The sequence below is a fragment of the Aedes albopictus genome, chromosome 3 (assembly GCF_035046485.1).
Source record: "Aedes albopictus strain Foshan chromosome 3, AalbF5, whole genome shotgun sequence".
In the NCBI taxonomy this organism is placed as follows: domain Eukaryota; kingdom Metazoa; phylum Arthropoda; class Insecta; order Diptera; family Culicidae; genus Aedes; species Aedes albopictus.
The window spans coordinates 427,912,756-427,928,768 of record NC_085138.1 but is presented as its reverse complement, the minus strand read 5'-3'; the positions used below and the strand labels follow the sequence as shown (position 1 = coordinate 427,928,768).

The 16,013-nt window shown below is 42.2% G+C and overlaps 1 protein-coding gene across 1 annotated transcript in view; it reads left to right on the top strand.

Moving 5' to 3' along the window:
- Window positions 1-6,462: 6,462 nt before the first annotated feature.
- The window catches only part of LOC109415401 (peroxidasin homolog), a 567,856-nt gene continuing 558,305 nt past the window's right edge, over window positions 6,463-16,013 (top strand). The window contains exon 1 of the mRNA XM_062856469.1: window positions 6,463-8,684. Coding sequence (XP_062712453.1) covers window positions 8,566-8,684 — 119 coding nt within the window. The 5' untranslated portion in view covers window positions 6,463-8,565. The remainder of the gene's footprint in view (window positions 8,685-16,013) is intronic.

The following is a 16,013-nucleotide window of genomic DNA, read 5'->3' as shown; positions in this document are numbered from 1 at the left end:
CATGGAATCAGATCCAGCTATCCCACCGGAGATTACCAAATATAAAAATGAACCAAACCCATACATACGACACATCAGATCGTAGATTTTTTGATAATCTATTGAACGGTTAGCAAGAAAATAGCCTTAGATCACATTAGAGACTAGCTGTTGTGTAGCAGAACCAACGTTCATGTGAAAAATTAAATCGTCGCTTTGTTTAATGGCCTGATAAACATTAGGTATGAGCAACAGTGACGAATAGGTCTAAGTTCTCATATATGAGAACAAAATATAGACAAAACTAAAGCGATCTCATCAAATCGTACCATTTCAGATTCCTAAGGTGTAAATTTATAGCAGGATGGAAAAATAAGAATTTGATCGCGTCAACAGAAGATGGTGGCTGTTTTAAGGAATTTTGAGCTCTAAAACTATGTAAAATAAGTGTATTTGGTATGGGAAATATGTTCGGAGTCCACCAGAGTATCCAAGATAGCGGTCCAAAGTCCAAGATAATGGCCCAGTATCCAAGTTAGTGCCTATTTTATAGGATTTTTAATTCTTGCATTATGGGCATATTTTGTATGAAAATATGTCCGGAATTCAAAATTTGTAATCAGAAAACCCAAGCTGTTTCACAAGGTCTGCAATATGACTATAGTTTGAATGGGGAAGAATGTCGGTCTTCGTTCAAAACTAGTAACCATAAACGACATGCCAAAATTCAATACGGCGACTATTTTATGTAATTTTAGGTGCAGAGTCCAAAAATGAATACCAGAACATCCAAGATGGTGTCTCAATGTTCAAGATGGCGGTTAGTTTAGTTGGGGTAGATATCCGGAGTCATAAAATGATGACCGGGAAATCTAAAATGACGTTTCAAAATTTTGCGGCTTCATGACACTTGTTTGGTTTGAGTTTTGGATCGTTGTCTTATATTTTCTGAATATTGGATGTTATGCTAATATAAAATGTTTCCATATTGAGTAGATTTAGCAAGCAGTTTTCCTTTTATATTTATGTAATGTCATCAACATGTTGCTCGAGTTTTGTTGAAAGGGTATTTTAAAGCACGAGAGAGGCACCATCACCGCTAGGTGGATTAATTAGGGTTTTTTAATAAAATTTTTGCTGAAAAATGTGAAAAAAAACAATTTTCAAACAGGCTAAACCCTATTTACAGGTGTTGTATTAGATGTTTATCACAATTTTTGTGATAGGTCTTCTGACTTAATAATACGTCATTCTTGTAAAATTGAGTTCAATGTGACGTGAACAATTTCTGAATCGTGCATCATTACGTTTCATATGACTAAATATTCAGTCAAATGTGACAGAAAATTACGTCACTTGGGCGTTTAAATTTACGTCATATGTGTTGCTTGGATATGTGCATCATAAGTGACGGAAATTTACATGATTTTTTCTAAGTGTGTACCCTACTTTCTATCCTACCATGTAACCCTCTACCCTACTTTCTACCCTACCTTTTACCCTACCCTCTACCGTACTCTCTCACAAAACCTTCTACCCTACATTCTACCCTACCCTGTAACCTACCCTCTACCCTACCATCTACCCTACTCTCTCACAAAACCCTCTACCCTATCTTCTACCCTACCATCTACCTTACCCTCTACCCTACATTTGTAATCACCATGGACGTCCACTCGTCCTGGGGTGTCGACGTCCACACGCCTAGGCTAGCTCACCTATGGACTTCTCTCAGGGTCGGCATTAGACCTCTCGGGGGACTGAACAACCTCTTACTTACCTCGGAAGACTAGGTAGACAATGGAAGGCCACTACTAATCAAGGAATGCTATCTTTCTTTTACAGACGGTAAAAGTCAAAAGTTTAGTTAAACAATTTTTGTTCGGGTGTGGGTATTTTCTAGTACTCGGGATGTTGATTCGATGGCGTCACTGCTCTGCTGGTACGTTGAGGAAGAGAAGGAGGAAAGAGAACAACATACCTTGTTGGCGCACGTGCTTGGAAGGGGTGCGCCGCGCTTTGGGATCAACGCCGTCGGGGCGCTACTTCCCGCTCGGTTCGGGTGCCGACGATCCGTCGTCGGGGCTATGAGGTTATAATTGGACTTTTCCTGGTGGGGATAACGAGTTCCCGCCCGTTCTGTGGCACTGGGATGACCTGACGAGGGGACCGCCTGATGGGGAATGTCCCGTGATTAGGGTGATATACACCACGCACTGGTGGCCCGGTTGAATGATTCTGGTGAACCGTTGATGGTAGGTTCGGGAATCTGTATGGCCGGGTTAAGGTGAACCGGGGGCACGCCTGGAAGCGGCGGGGCGTGTCCGGTATGTCCCGTGGAGTTACACGTGGATTTCACAGGTTTACACCATTGACAAGGGGTAACCTGGACCTCTTACCTCGAGCGCTTTCCGTGCTCGGAATCTTGGAAAAAACCGTTTTGTCCACGCACTCAACTAATTACAAAAAAGTCACACTTCTACCGGTTTCGTTTTACGAGGCACTTTTTTTTAAAATACGTGTTGACTGCTTCCAAACCTGGACTTAATTGCCTGGTTCATCTCATCTCCCACTCTCATTCCCTCTTTTCCTCTCCTCACCAATTCTCCTCCTCCTTCATTCCACATACACATGGGGTGTATATAAAGTATTCAAATTGATTTAAATTGTACATAGGTTTTTTCATATCCAAACTAGTCCTATATGTCATTTTTTTATCTTCTACTAACATTGTGTTTGATTTAACTAACCATAGAGATACTGTACATAACAATTATTTATTATAATTTTGAGAAAAATGAAGTATTTAGAAAAATAGAACAATTTTGCTTGACTTTCCATTGTAACCGAATTAGGTCGGTAACACATTCTACCCTAACCCTCTATCCTACTCTCTACCTTACCCTCTACCCTACATTATACCTAACCCTCTACCCTACCCTCTTCCCTACTCTACCCTCTACAATAAGCCTCTACAGTACCGTCTACGCTAATCATCTACCCTAACCTCTGCTCTACCTTCTAACCTACCCTTTACCCTAACCTTGTACCTCACCCTCTACCCTACCTTCTATCCTACCTTCAACCCTAATCCTCTACCCTACCTTCTACTTCTACCCTACCCTCTACCCTAACCCATTACCCTACCCTCTACCTTACCTCCTATTCTACCCTCTACCCAACTTCCTATCCTACCTTATACCATAACCCTCTACCCTACCCTCTACCCTACCTTTTACCCTACCCTCTACCCTACCCCCTAACATAACCCTTAACCCTAACCATCTACCCTACTCTATACCCTAACCCTCTATGTATCATATGTATCACATGTCACTTGTTACCGAATACCTAAAACCCCAATTTACGCCTAAGGAGCGTAAATTGGGGGAGCGCTATTTGGGATTTAGTGCGTAAATCGGGGGCGCAAATTGAGTTTGGCGCAAAAAAAGTGAGCGTAAATTGGGGTTTAAGTGTATATACAATACGTACAGCATCAACAGCATGATTACTTGGGTAGTCGACTTCAGGTTGGTTTAGTAACCGCGATTGATTATGCAACGTAACTCAGTATATCAGATATGGCTGTTGTAACTTGTAACCAGTGTATAGACCCGAGGTTCTGAACTCTAAGGTAGTTAAGCCAATCTGGAATATTCATATAGTAGGATCTCTAAATGACATTTCAATTTCAAGAACTTCACGGATTCCTGCAGATTGTGAAATTCTATTATTTAAGGCGAAAACACATTACATTATTTTTGTAGACTTGAAGGACTTCATTATAGAACAGTTTGGATGGATGTTCCAAAGGTTTAGAATACAGTAAGGACCCGATTTTGTCAGCCCCATTTTGCGACGAACTTTTTGCTCTCATTATCTTATGATCACAATTTAAGCAATTTATTATTATTTATCATCAATCTGCAGCTGAGATGCAGAACATAGAGGAATAAAAAGTTTGAAAAACTGTCTAAGTTTTTGAAGAGAGCAAAAAATGTGTTCCGAAAAGGGGCTGACAAAATCGGGTCACTTATGTGATATCTAGTAGACTTCGTCCAATAACCATGGTTGATTATGCAACGTTACTCAGTATAACAGATAGGGCTACTGTTACGAGTGTAGATATGAAGTTCTGAACTCCATGGTAGTTTGACTGCCTGGAATATCCCTATAGTGTCTATTAAAGACATTAGAGATCTCAAGAGCTTCACGGATCCCAGTTTATTTTTGGCGAAAATACATAAAATTATTCTTGTAGATTTGAAGGACTTCACTTTTAGACTGTTTCGAACGGCAGCTTATTTATTGCACCCATAAACAAATAGAAACGCTCCATAGAAAATCAGAAAGCGCTCCATAAAGAATGAACATATGTTCCATGAAAATTTGCAATGTTACCCATAAATAATTGAAAACGTTCCCTACTTTATAAAAAATGTACCGTTAAAACATAAAATTTTCTCATTAAAAGTGACATTTTGCACCAATAAATAATACGGAAATGCACCAAAGTAAAATACAAATGCTCCATAGAAAAATGCAAATGCTCCATAAAAAATGAAAATTGTACCCATAGAAAATTGAATATTGCTCCATAGAAAAATTGAATTACACCATAAAAAATTGAAATTGCATCATAGAAAATAGATGAATTCTTCATAAGTATTATCAAACTGTACCATAAAAAATATGAATTGCTCCATGAAAAATTGAAAATCCTCCATAGATAGCATATTCTCATAATTTAATTCGACAGGGTTGAATTTCTTTACATTGCACTGCTTTAGTGGTGCAAATGTTTAAAGTTATGGAGAATTTAATTTTTTTACGAGCAAATTACATTTTATGTGGTGCAGTTTGATAATACTTATGGAGCATTTGTCTATTTTCTATGGTGCAAATTCATTTTTTTAAGGCACAATTTAATTTTTCTATGGAACAAAATTCAATTTTCTATGGGTACATTTTTTTTAATGGAGCGTTTGCATTTTTCTATGGAGCATTTGTATTTTATTATGGAGCATTTCAGTATTATTTATTGGTCCAAAATTCCACTGGTAATGAGAAAATTTTATGTTTTACCGGTTCATTTTTTATAAAGTATGGAACGTTTTCAATTATTTATGAATAATATTGCACATTTTCATGGAACATATGTTCATTCTTTATGGAGCGCTTTTTGATTTTCTATGGAGCATTTGCAATTTGTTATGGTTGCAATAACCTTTTGCCGTTTCGAACACCTAGAACATCCCAGAATATAATAACCTTTTGATAATATTAACGAAGATTAACTGAATACATGAGAACGTAATCCATATCATAAAATAAGCTTTTAGAACAACTGGTATGTTAATTATTTTGTTTCTTCAAACTTCATGGTGTTCAGGAATTGAAAAGCATTCTGTTCAAAAGTACTTTGGACACATGATTTGATTTGGATTGCGAAAAATTTGACCGACTTTTCGAATAAACATCTGTGGTCAAATCATAATTTTTAACCATCCTATGAACCATAGTGTAACGTGGAACTAAATAGAGCTTTAGGGAAAATATAGTTCTTTAAAAATATTTTATTATATGATATGCTAATTTATAAATCAGTAATTGACAAGGTAATTGATACCAAATTGGCAATGAATCATTAAACGAGGTAGAAGGATGAACTCGATCATTATTGGCCAGTGCCTTTTTAGGCGGGAATTAGATAAAAACCCTACCTTCCTATGAAAAAGAAAACTAATTCAAAATCAAAATCTTCAACCCACAGTGAATATCCTCTTGCTTAGCATTCGCTAGTAAGGTGCCGTCCACAAATTACGTAACGCTCTAGGGGGAGGTGGGGAGTATGGCGCAGCGTTACGATTCATACAAATTTTTTAGGATTTTCATACAAAAAAGCGTTACGGAGGGGGGAGGGGGGTCTAAAAATGTCGATTTTAGCGTTACGTAATAAATGGACGCTGCCTAAAAGCATCCCACGTCGCCACAAGTTTCATTCTGTGAGTACCACATTATTCTCCAATGTCCAAACCTTTCCAAACGATATCTCACCAAAAATTCATCCTCTCGAAAAGCACACACACACACTCCAATCCGGCTCAGCTGGTGCGGAGCAGTTGACGCGTCAAAACAGATGCATCATCATCATCGTCGTCGTCCTACTGCTGCTGCTGCTGCTGCTGCTACTGCTGAAGAAGATCCTTGACATCACCCCGCCGTGCCGCCACCCATCGCGCTGCTTTCACACCTTCCCACAACAATGCAATGAGGGTGGACGAAACGAACGTGAGAAACGTTCCCACGCTTCCGCCGCGCCGTGAGAGAGAATGAGTTACCCAGACAGCACGGCAGTGGGTTCTCCTGCCACACGAAACGCTTGGTTCCGCAACAGATATCGGCTGGAGCTGGAGAACCGTCCTCACTGTGTCGTCCGTTTTTCCGTTAGGTCAACCGTGGAAAATGAGCGTCTGGGGGGCATAAACAGTGCCGTACTCCGGTCGGACCGCTTCAGTCTCATAGCGAGTGGCAATCGTGTCGGTTGTTGGCCGGAACTCTGTCGGCTCGTCGTCGCGGTGGTTGTGATGAGAAGAATAAGATTTTTTTGTGGCAGAGAAGGTTCAGTACGAAACGTTCGCGTGGATTTTATGAAATAGGTGAAATAGGAGCATCCAAGTTGTGCGTGGATAGTTCGAGCGGTCACGGGACTCGGACTCGCGCGCTGTTGTTGGTCCGTGATTAGGGAACAAGTGTGGGGGAGAGCTGAGGAGGAGTGCCGGCTTCTAATTATGTGTAGGTCTCTCCGGAGCCTGTCAACAGTGCCATAAACTGCGCTCGTTTTTGGCGGTGGTTGATGGTGATTTAGTGCAAAGATAAGGCGCATTCTTTCCGAACGAGGATTACGAGCGACGTGAACGTGTGGACGAGAGACGTGGAAGCAAGCGCGTTTGACACGTGGAGGTCTTTGAGTGCGGTGTGACGCGTTAGCGTGAATCGTGGGGCACGTGCTTTTTATAAGGTGAAAATCGGATGGTTTTGCATTAGCATTATAAAGGAGACGCTGTGGCACGACGACGGCGGTCGAGGTGGGAATTTCCTGAACGGCGATGTTAGCTCGGAAGGCACCATAATTTGAAGGATGTTATACAAATTCGACATTTCACAGCTTGTTTGAATGCGCGGTTAGCTTTGGGGGTGTGGTGCAAGGTCAAAAATAAAAAAAAAACTTGTGAATGGTTCCCACACGATAACGATCCCATCGAGTTGTGCATGTCGGAATAAATTTATGGATTAATTCCGACAGCTCCCAAGAAGATGACATTTTAATTAAGCCTGTGGTAGGGCTCTGTGCAAGGTCGGTTTCGGGACGACCCACCAGGGACTCATTCTCGGTGTTCTGCTTCGCCTCACACTCCGGACTACTGCGGCTGGGCAGAGGAAGCGACCGAGTTTTGGCCAAAGGGCATCAACAGGACGAAGCAAAAGCAAAGGAAAGCCGCTCATTTTTCTTCCTCAACGTCGACGTCCTGCCAACGAAATGGTGTAGAACGACGTCCGACACGTGCAGCTTAAGTGAGTGGAAAAACGTTTTGGCTCGGGTAGATCACTGGAATCCATCTTCGCCAAAAATAGAAAAAAAAACGGAACTTGACTGAGTGAGGCCGATAATTGAGTTTCGCGCGAACGAAGGACGAATTCAGGACGAAATATGCGCTCCTCCGACCCCGTTGTTCTTCACACCCTACAAAAGTGCGTTTATTCAGCATATTGCCACTACGGGTGAAGTGAGAAAAACGATTCCACTCGTCCCGTACTCCAAAATCAAAATCAATTACCAAATATTTTTTGAAAAACGATTCCACATCAAAACACCCCCACCATCAAAACACACGGCAAAGCAAATAAACCACATTCCAATCGAGTGCAAGTGAAGTGTGTCAGTCAAATAAACATAACCTGCCGAGGCATCCGTTGTTGGTGGGGAGCAAAATTGAATAGCTGTATAGAATAAAAAATAAAGTGATTTCGAAGGGTGAAAAAGTGCACCGGAAATTGGTTCTAGTAATTGAATTGCTCTACTGCAGGAAAAATCCAACTTGCTCGTTCACTGTGTCTCTATGTGCATGTGAGTGTGTCCGCTGCGGCCCACCCCGTCCAATGATGTTTGCAAGTTTGTTTGTGAAAAGTTGAACCACCAAATTCTACGCTTGACAGAGTGTGCGATAGATGTTTTCCCGTTGAAACCCCCTCAGCCAGTCTGTCGGTGCCATATAGTGCGTGATTTAGTGTAGTGAGCCGTCAGACAGAATTGCGACTAAATCGAGTGGAAAATACCTGGGTCTCGGTCTGATTTATGAATAGAGTTGGATAATGACATTCCGGAATCACAACACAAACAGATCCCGGATCCCACTTCAATCCTAGTTTTTGGATGTTTGATTCTCAAGGAAATGTATCTCTTGGTGCTGCCGATTCACATCCGGAGCTGCCCGGTAAAATAACACAAAACTGGAATAATAATTAAATTTCCCGGAGATCCGGCCCAAGCATCGTGTGTACCGGTGTGCAGCCTGCACTCAGCTCATGTGCTGTGGTATCATCATCATCTCATCTTCGAGCAGCACCACAACTGAACGAAGAAACGGTAGCTTTCGATCTGCATCCGGAGAAGCATCAGCAGCAGCAACAATAGCAAAAACAAGGTACCGTATATCTAATTTCCTGTGCTTTCCGTTTTCCGCTTTTCTGTGTGTTTGAAGGAAGCCAAACTACTTTTGAGGAGCCCTTATGGGGATATAATTTTGGGTGCTCGCTCACTGAGAGGATGTCGTTTTGCGAGATCTTAACCAAAAATGAGTTTCGGTGTGGAGAAGGGTGATGAAGGGGGGGACCGGCTTCTGCTTAGATTGCTTTGGGCTATTTTCGAAAAAGTTTAACTGCATTATATGCTTTAGGAGATTTCTCGCTCGAGGAATGGGCCGAACTAATTCAGCTTAGTATGGAGGCAAGTTTTTATTATTCTGAATGAAGATATTATAACAAAGTTATTCAGCTCTTTCTGGAACAAGACATTTTTTTTCAAATTTATTCGAGCGTCTCAGACGAGCAACCTAGGATATCTGTACTTTTAGATGCTTCGCTGAAATTACAAAGGTGAACAAAATCGAAGCAAGCAATTTATATGCTTAAAAGAAAGAACAAAATCTTGACAAAACTATAGGTATCTCGTCAAATCACACCATTTCAGATTCCTGAGACGTAATTATACAGTAGGATGTATCAACGTTGTATGGGAAAATTAAAATTTGATCGCACCAATCCCCTTTTGCGTCTTAAATACTGCGCACAATTTTGATGCCCTCGCGCTCTGTAACATGGTTGAAATTTGAATATGTTTTATTATTAGAAATTTCACATGTTTGCACTTTTTTTTTGTCAAATTTTACATGAATCTTATACCCAATGTTAATAAAATTACAGACGTAAAAATCTTGAGTACATCCCGGGCAGAGGTCAAGTACTGACGATCAAAGCGTGATATTGGTTTGATTGAGATAAGAGGTAAAAGTACTGAAAATAATATCAAAAATGTGTTCTTGAACCTTCTGACCAATAGCAAAATTTGATATTTGAAGATCAATCAAATAGCTCACTGCTATTGGTTAGATTTTGCCAAGAGCAAAATGTGCTATGAGGACGATGTTTCAGGAGTAAATTTGAGATATTATTTTCAATACTTTTACCTCTTATCTCAAACAAACAAATAGGGTATCGCGCCACTTGGGCGGTGGCTTCTATATTCGTCTGTTTTCCACTATAACTCATTCAATTTTGAACCAATTGACTTGAAATGTTGTACACGGGTAGATACTATACCTATCTCACCACATTCCAAAAGTTGTGTCAATTGGTTCAAATTTGACTGAGTTATAGTGGAAAACAGACGAATATTGAAGCCACCGCCCAAGTGGCGCGATTCCCTATCATTTTCTGATCTTCATATCAAAACATGATATTATTGAGCTTTTTTCCTCTGCTCGGATTAATATGGTTTTTTTAATTAAAATTTCATATTTCAATCGATTTCCATACATTTTGTGTAATATTTTTGTTACTATTTTTAACATTTTCACCCACTGTGCAGTAAGTAATATGTACTAGATCATTACGTAAAATACCCTCATGACTTCAATATCATTCGAAAATGACCGAATATTGAATATTTTTAATAAATTTTATTAAAAAAAATCCCTAAATCTCGAAAACGAGCATTCAGCGAAATTTGGCCTTGTAAATTTTTAATTTCAAATTATGCGTATTTTATGAAAACAGGTCTAGGTAAAAAATAATGTATAAGCATTTTTCAAAAAAATTGAAAAATCCAACTTGTTCGAAAAAATAATATCTTTTTTTGTCCATCATTTCTCTATATTAATCAGAAGTGCAATAAGCTGTATTAAATAAAAACAAAAATAATAATAACTTTTTTTGGTAATTGATTTTGAAATAAATTAGAAAATACAACTTCCTTTTTTATACATTTTGTATACAGGGTTTGGGTGCTATTAATGGTAGAGGGTCCATCGAAATATGCTTCGGCGGCTTTTTTGCAATATGTTACCTCAATGGATTGTCAAAAAGTGAAATTTTATAATAAGTTTCATATCCCCTCTTTCATAATATGTTAAGACCGTCAAACATCAACTCAATTCAATTTTATTAAAGATTATTTACTAATAGGGTGTACAGAAGCACTGCACTTTTTGTACTCTAATGAACGTTATGTTCCTCTAAGACAAAAAGAACTGTGAGGGTTGTTGTTGTGGTGTTAAATAGTGGTTAGCTATAGCTTTTCCTTCCTAAAGATACCTGTCTAGATTGTTAGTTACATACCTCTTCAAGTTGTTCTTAAATATGGCTCCACCCCACTACCCCGAACGCCATTACCCCGAACGCCACTACCCCGAATGCCATTACCCCGAATAGGCCACTACCCCGAAAGCCACTACCCCGAATGGGTCATTACCCCGAAAGCCATTACCCCGAATAGGCCATTACCCCGAAAGCCACTACCCCGAATGGGTCATTTCCCCGAATAGGCCATTACCCCGAAAGCCACTTCCCCGAATGGGCCCTTACACCCAATCATCCAGAAGATCACCAAAAAAGTGTTGGCCGATTAGAAGTTGATGGTTATAAGTTAGAAAACGATAATCAGTAACCAGAATGCCCCATTTATTCGAAAAAAATATTTCAAAGAAAACCTGAGATCATTATATTAATTAATTTTTGTACATTTAAGCACGATCTGATATTTTGTTTCTTATTTTGATTAATGTTATCAGTTGATGATCAGTTTCCGGAACGTCAAGCTCTAAAATTGTTTTCAAATATTTTCAAGATTTTAGTACTTGCAGTACTTGCAAAGTAAAGCCAGCATCGTTGGACCAAATGGACTTTTTTTTAACTGGCGATTAAACTGTAACTTTTCTTTTCGTCAAAGGCTGTTTTTGTAGGTGCACTTACATAGTTTACTGGCAGTTGAACTGCTTACTGTATATGAGATTTGCCCTTCTTCAATTTATAGGCTGTTCTTTCTAGTTACATCGTTATCGGGTTGATTGGCGACTAATCTATTAATTCTATGTGGTGTTTTTCCTTCTTTAAAAATTGGACTGTTCTTGCGACCTATATTGTTACTGAGTTGTTCGGTAGCCTGGTGGTTTATTGGCCCTTGCAGGTTTCTGTACAGAAGCCGTGCATACACTAGGTAGAGTTTCAGAGGAAGGGTGTCTATCCATAGTCTACGCTCCATACAATTTTCCATATTTTTATGGACAAAATTATATGACAGGGAGGAGGAGAGGTGGAAGCTCAGGTAAAATATTATCTCCTGAGCGCCCATTAAAAACACCACCCCCGGCGAAGACTGGCGCTCGAGCCTAGCTATTTAGCACTGTAGTTGGAGGAAATGCCAATGTAGAACCCGTAGCTTCCGGGAAGGTAAGCCCAGCTCCCTGGGTTAGTGGGTTGGTGTCAGGCCCTGCGAGCCAGCCGTAAAAAAGACTAGCACCGGAAAATCAACAAGAGAAGAATGCGAACCGATACCAATGGCGACGACCACAGCGACGAAAAGGGACTTGCGATTGGAAGCTCGGTACGTGGAACTGCAGATCTCTCAACTTCATCGGGAGCACCCGCATACTCGCCGATATACTGAAGGACCGCGGGTTCGGAATCGTAGCGCTGCAGGAGGTGTGTTGGACAGGATCTATGGTGCGAACGTTTAGAGGTAATCATACCATCTACCAGAGTTGCGGCAACACACGTGAGCTGGGAACAGCTTTTATAGTGATGGGCGACATGCAGAGGCGCGTGATCGGTTGGTGGCCGATCGACGAAATAATGTGCAGGTTGAGGATCAAGGGCCGATTCTTCAACATTAGCATAATAAACGTGCACAGCCCTCACTCCGGAAGCACTGATGATGACAAAGACGCATTTTACGCGCAGCTCGAACGCGAGTACGACCGCTGCCCAAACCACGACGTCAAGATCATCATAGGGGATCTAAACGCTCAGGTAGGCCAGGAGGAGGAATTCAGACCGACGATTGGAAAGTTCAGCGCCCACCAGCTGACGAACGAAAATGGCCTCCGCCTCATCGATTTCGCCGCCTCCAAGAACATGGCCATTCGTAGCACCTTCTTCCAGCACAGCCTCCCGTATCGTTACACCTGGAGATCACCACAACAAACGGAATCGCAAATCGACCACGTTCTGATTGATGGACGGCACTTCTCCGACATTATCGACGTCAGGACCTATCGTGGCGCTAATATCGACTCCGATCACTACCTGGTGATGGTTAAACTGCGCCCAAAACTCTCCGTACATTACCGGCGGCCGCCCCGGTACGATCTAGAGCGACTGAAGCAACCGAATGTCGCCACCGCATACGCGCAGAATCTCGAGGCAGCGTTGCCGGACGAGGGTGTGCTCGATGTGGCCCCTCTAGAGGACTGCTGGAGTACAATCAAAGCAGCCATCAACAACGCAGCTGAGAGCACTATCGGGTACGTAGAACGGAGTCGACGAAACGATTGGTTCGACGAGGAGTGCAGAGCGGTTCTGGAGGAGAAGGATGCAGCGCGGGCGGTAATGCTGCAGCATGGAACCCGACAGAATGTGGAGCGATACAGACAGAAGCGGAAGCAGCAGACCCGTCTCTTCCGGGAGAAAAAGCGCCGCCTGGAAGAAGCGGAGTGCGAGGAAATGGAACTGCTGTGCCGTTCACAGGAAACACGCAAGTTCTACCAGAAGCTCAACGCATCCCGCAAAGGCTACGTGCCGCAAGCCGAAATCTGCAGGGATAAGGACGGGAGCCTCCTGACGGACAAACGTGAGGTGATCGAAAGGTGGAAGCAGCACTTCGACGAGCACCTGAATGGCGAAGAGAATGTAGGCACGGAGGACCAAGGCAGCGGAGGAAATGACTATGTTGGTGCAGCAGAGGACGGGAACGAACCAACTCCCACGCTGAGGGAAGTTAAGGATGCCATCCACCAGCTCAAAAACAACAAAGCGGCTGGTAAGGACGGTATCGCAGCGGAACTCATCAAGATGGGCCCGGAAAAGTTGGCCACCTGTCTGCACCAGTTAGTAGTCAAGATCTGGGAAACCGAACAGCTACCGGAGGAGTGGAAGGAAGGGATAATCTGTCCCATCCACAAGAAAGGCGACAAGTTAATGTGTGAGAACTTTCGAGCGATCACCATTTTGAATGCCGCCTACAAAGTGCTATCCCAGATCATCTTCCGTCGTCTTTCACCTAAAGTAAATGAGTTCGTGGGAAGTTACCAAGCCGGTTTCATCGACGGCCGGTCGACAACGGACCAGATCTTCACCGTACGGCAAATCCTCCAGAAATGCCGTGAATACCAGGTCCCAACGCATCACCTGTTCATCGACTTCAAAGCGGCATACGACAGTATCGACCGCACAGAGCTATGGAAAATTATGAACGAGAACAGCTTTCCCGGGAAGCTGACTAGACTGATAAGAGCAACGATGGACGGTGTGCAGAACAGCGTAAGGATTTCGGGTGAACTATCCAGTTCATTTGAATCTCGACGGGGACTACGACAAGGTGATGGACTTTCCTGCCTACTATTCAACATCGCCCTGGAAGGTGTTATGCGACGAGCCGGGCTCAACAGCCGGGGTACGATCTTCACGAAATCCAGCCAATTTGTATGTTTTGCGGATGACATGGATATTATTGCTAGGACATTTGGAACGGTGGAAGAACAGTACACCCGCCTGAAACGTGAAGCAGCAAAGGTCGGACTGGTGGTGAATGCGGCTAAGACAAAGTACATGCTGGTAGGTGGGACTGAGCGAGACAGGACAAGCCTTGGCAGCAATGTTACGATAGACGGGGATACTTTCGAGGTAGTAGAAGAATTCGTCTACCTCGGTTCCTTGCTAACGGCTGACAATAACGTGAGCCGTGAAATACGAAGGCGCATCATCAGTGGAAGTCGTGCCTATTATGGGCTCCAGAAGAAACTGCGGTCAAAAAAGATTCACCCCCGCACCAAATGTACCATGTACAAGACGTTAATAAGACCGGTGGTTCTCTACGGGCACGAGACGTGGATGATGCTCGAGGAGGACATGCAAGCACTCGGAGTTTTCGAGCGACGGGTGCTAAGGACGATCTTCGGCGGCGTGCAGGAGAACGGTGTGTGGCGGAGAAGGATGAACCACGAGCTCGCTGCACTTTATGGCGAACCCAGCATCCAGAAGGTAGCCAAAGCCGGAAGGATACGGTGGGCAGGGCATGTTGCAAGAATGCCGGACAACAACCCTGCAAAGTTGGTGTTTGCTAACCATCCGGTTGGTACAAGAAGGCGTGGAGCGCAGAGAGCACGATGGGCGGACCAGGTGGAGCGTGATCTGGCGAGTGTTGGGCGTGACCGACGTTGGAGAGCTGCAGCTGCAAATCGAGTATTATGGCGGCAAATTGTTGATTCAGTATTATCATGAATTTGATGTTAACTAAATAAATGAAAAATAAATGAATGGAGGAGGAGAGGTCTGAGGTGACCGAAATTTGGTCTACGTGGTTTATGAATGGACCCATAGGAGATTTGCCTTCTTTAATTTATAGGCTGTTCTTTCTTGTTATAACCATGCAGACCTTGTGGGTGACCAACCTATTAACCACATTTTTCCTCTTGTTAAGAATGTGTTGTTTTTTTTTTAGTTACATTGTTACAGAATTTAATTACCAAACTGTCTATTCATCCTTAAGAGATTTTCCCATCTTCTAGGTAAAGGCTGTTCTTTGGAGGCCAATTTTTGATCGGTATTATTTCGATCTAGCCTTATGATCATTTGGCATATTGATAGTTTATACAAATGTCTTTTCGACCTTATGAGCCAGTATTGACATTTGCTGACAGTTATATCTCATGCAAGATCAGCTCTAACACGTATTCACTTGCGTGCGCAGCTTTTTCTTTTTACTCGCTCATTCTCTTTGATACACTCAAGAAAGAGCGAGATAAAAGAGGAGGCAAAATGCTTCCTCTTTTATCTGTTTCTTTCTTGTGTTTGTTTACGAGAGGGAGTGAGAAAAGAGAAAAGTTGCGCACGCTAGAGTACGCATTACCAGGGATGGAAAATGATGAACATTGCAGTTGAGCAGACACAAACCAAAACAAACATACTCGTGAACAACAGGAGCCCGAGAATACTCGCACTTCTTTATTCGTGAGTAAACGAAGCTGGCAAGCACTCGCATGTGATTCGCGAAGCTTCGTGAGTTTTTTTTAATTTTGACGAAAAACGCATTTTAACGACTGACAGTGCTGCTTTTCAGGAAAAATGAAGCATAAAGCATTAATTTATGTTGGATAATCACTGGATTTGCTATTATAACCACAACAAAATGCACTTCCCGCACCTCCACTAGTTCTTCACGAATAAAAGCTCATGAGTGTTTCTGTTTCTGTTTTGCTTCT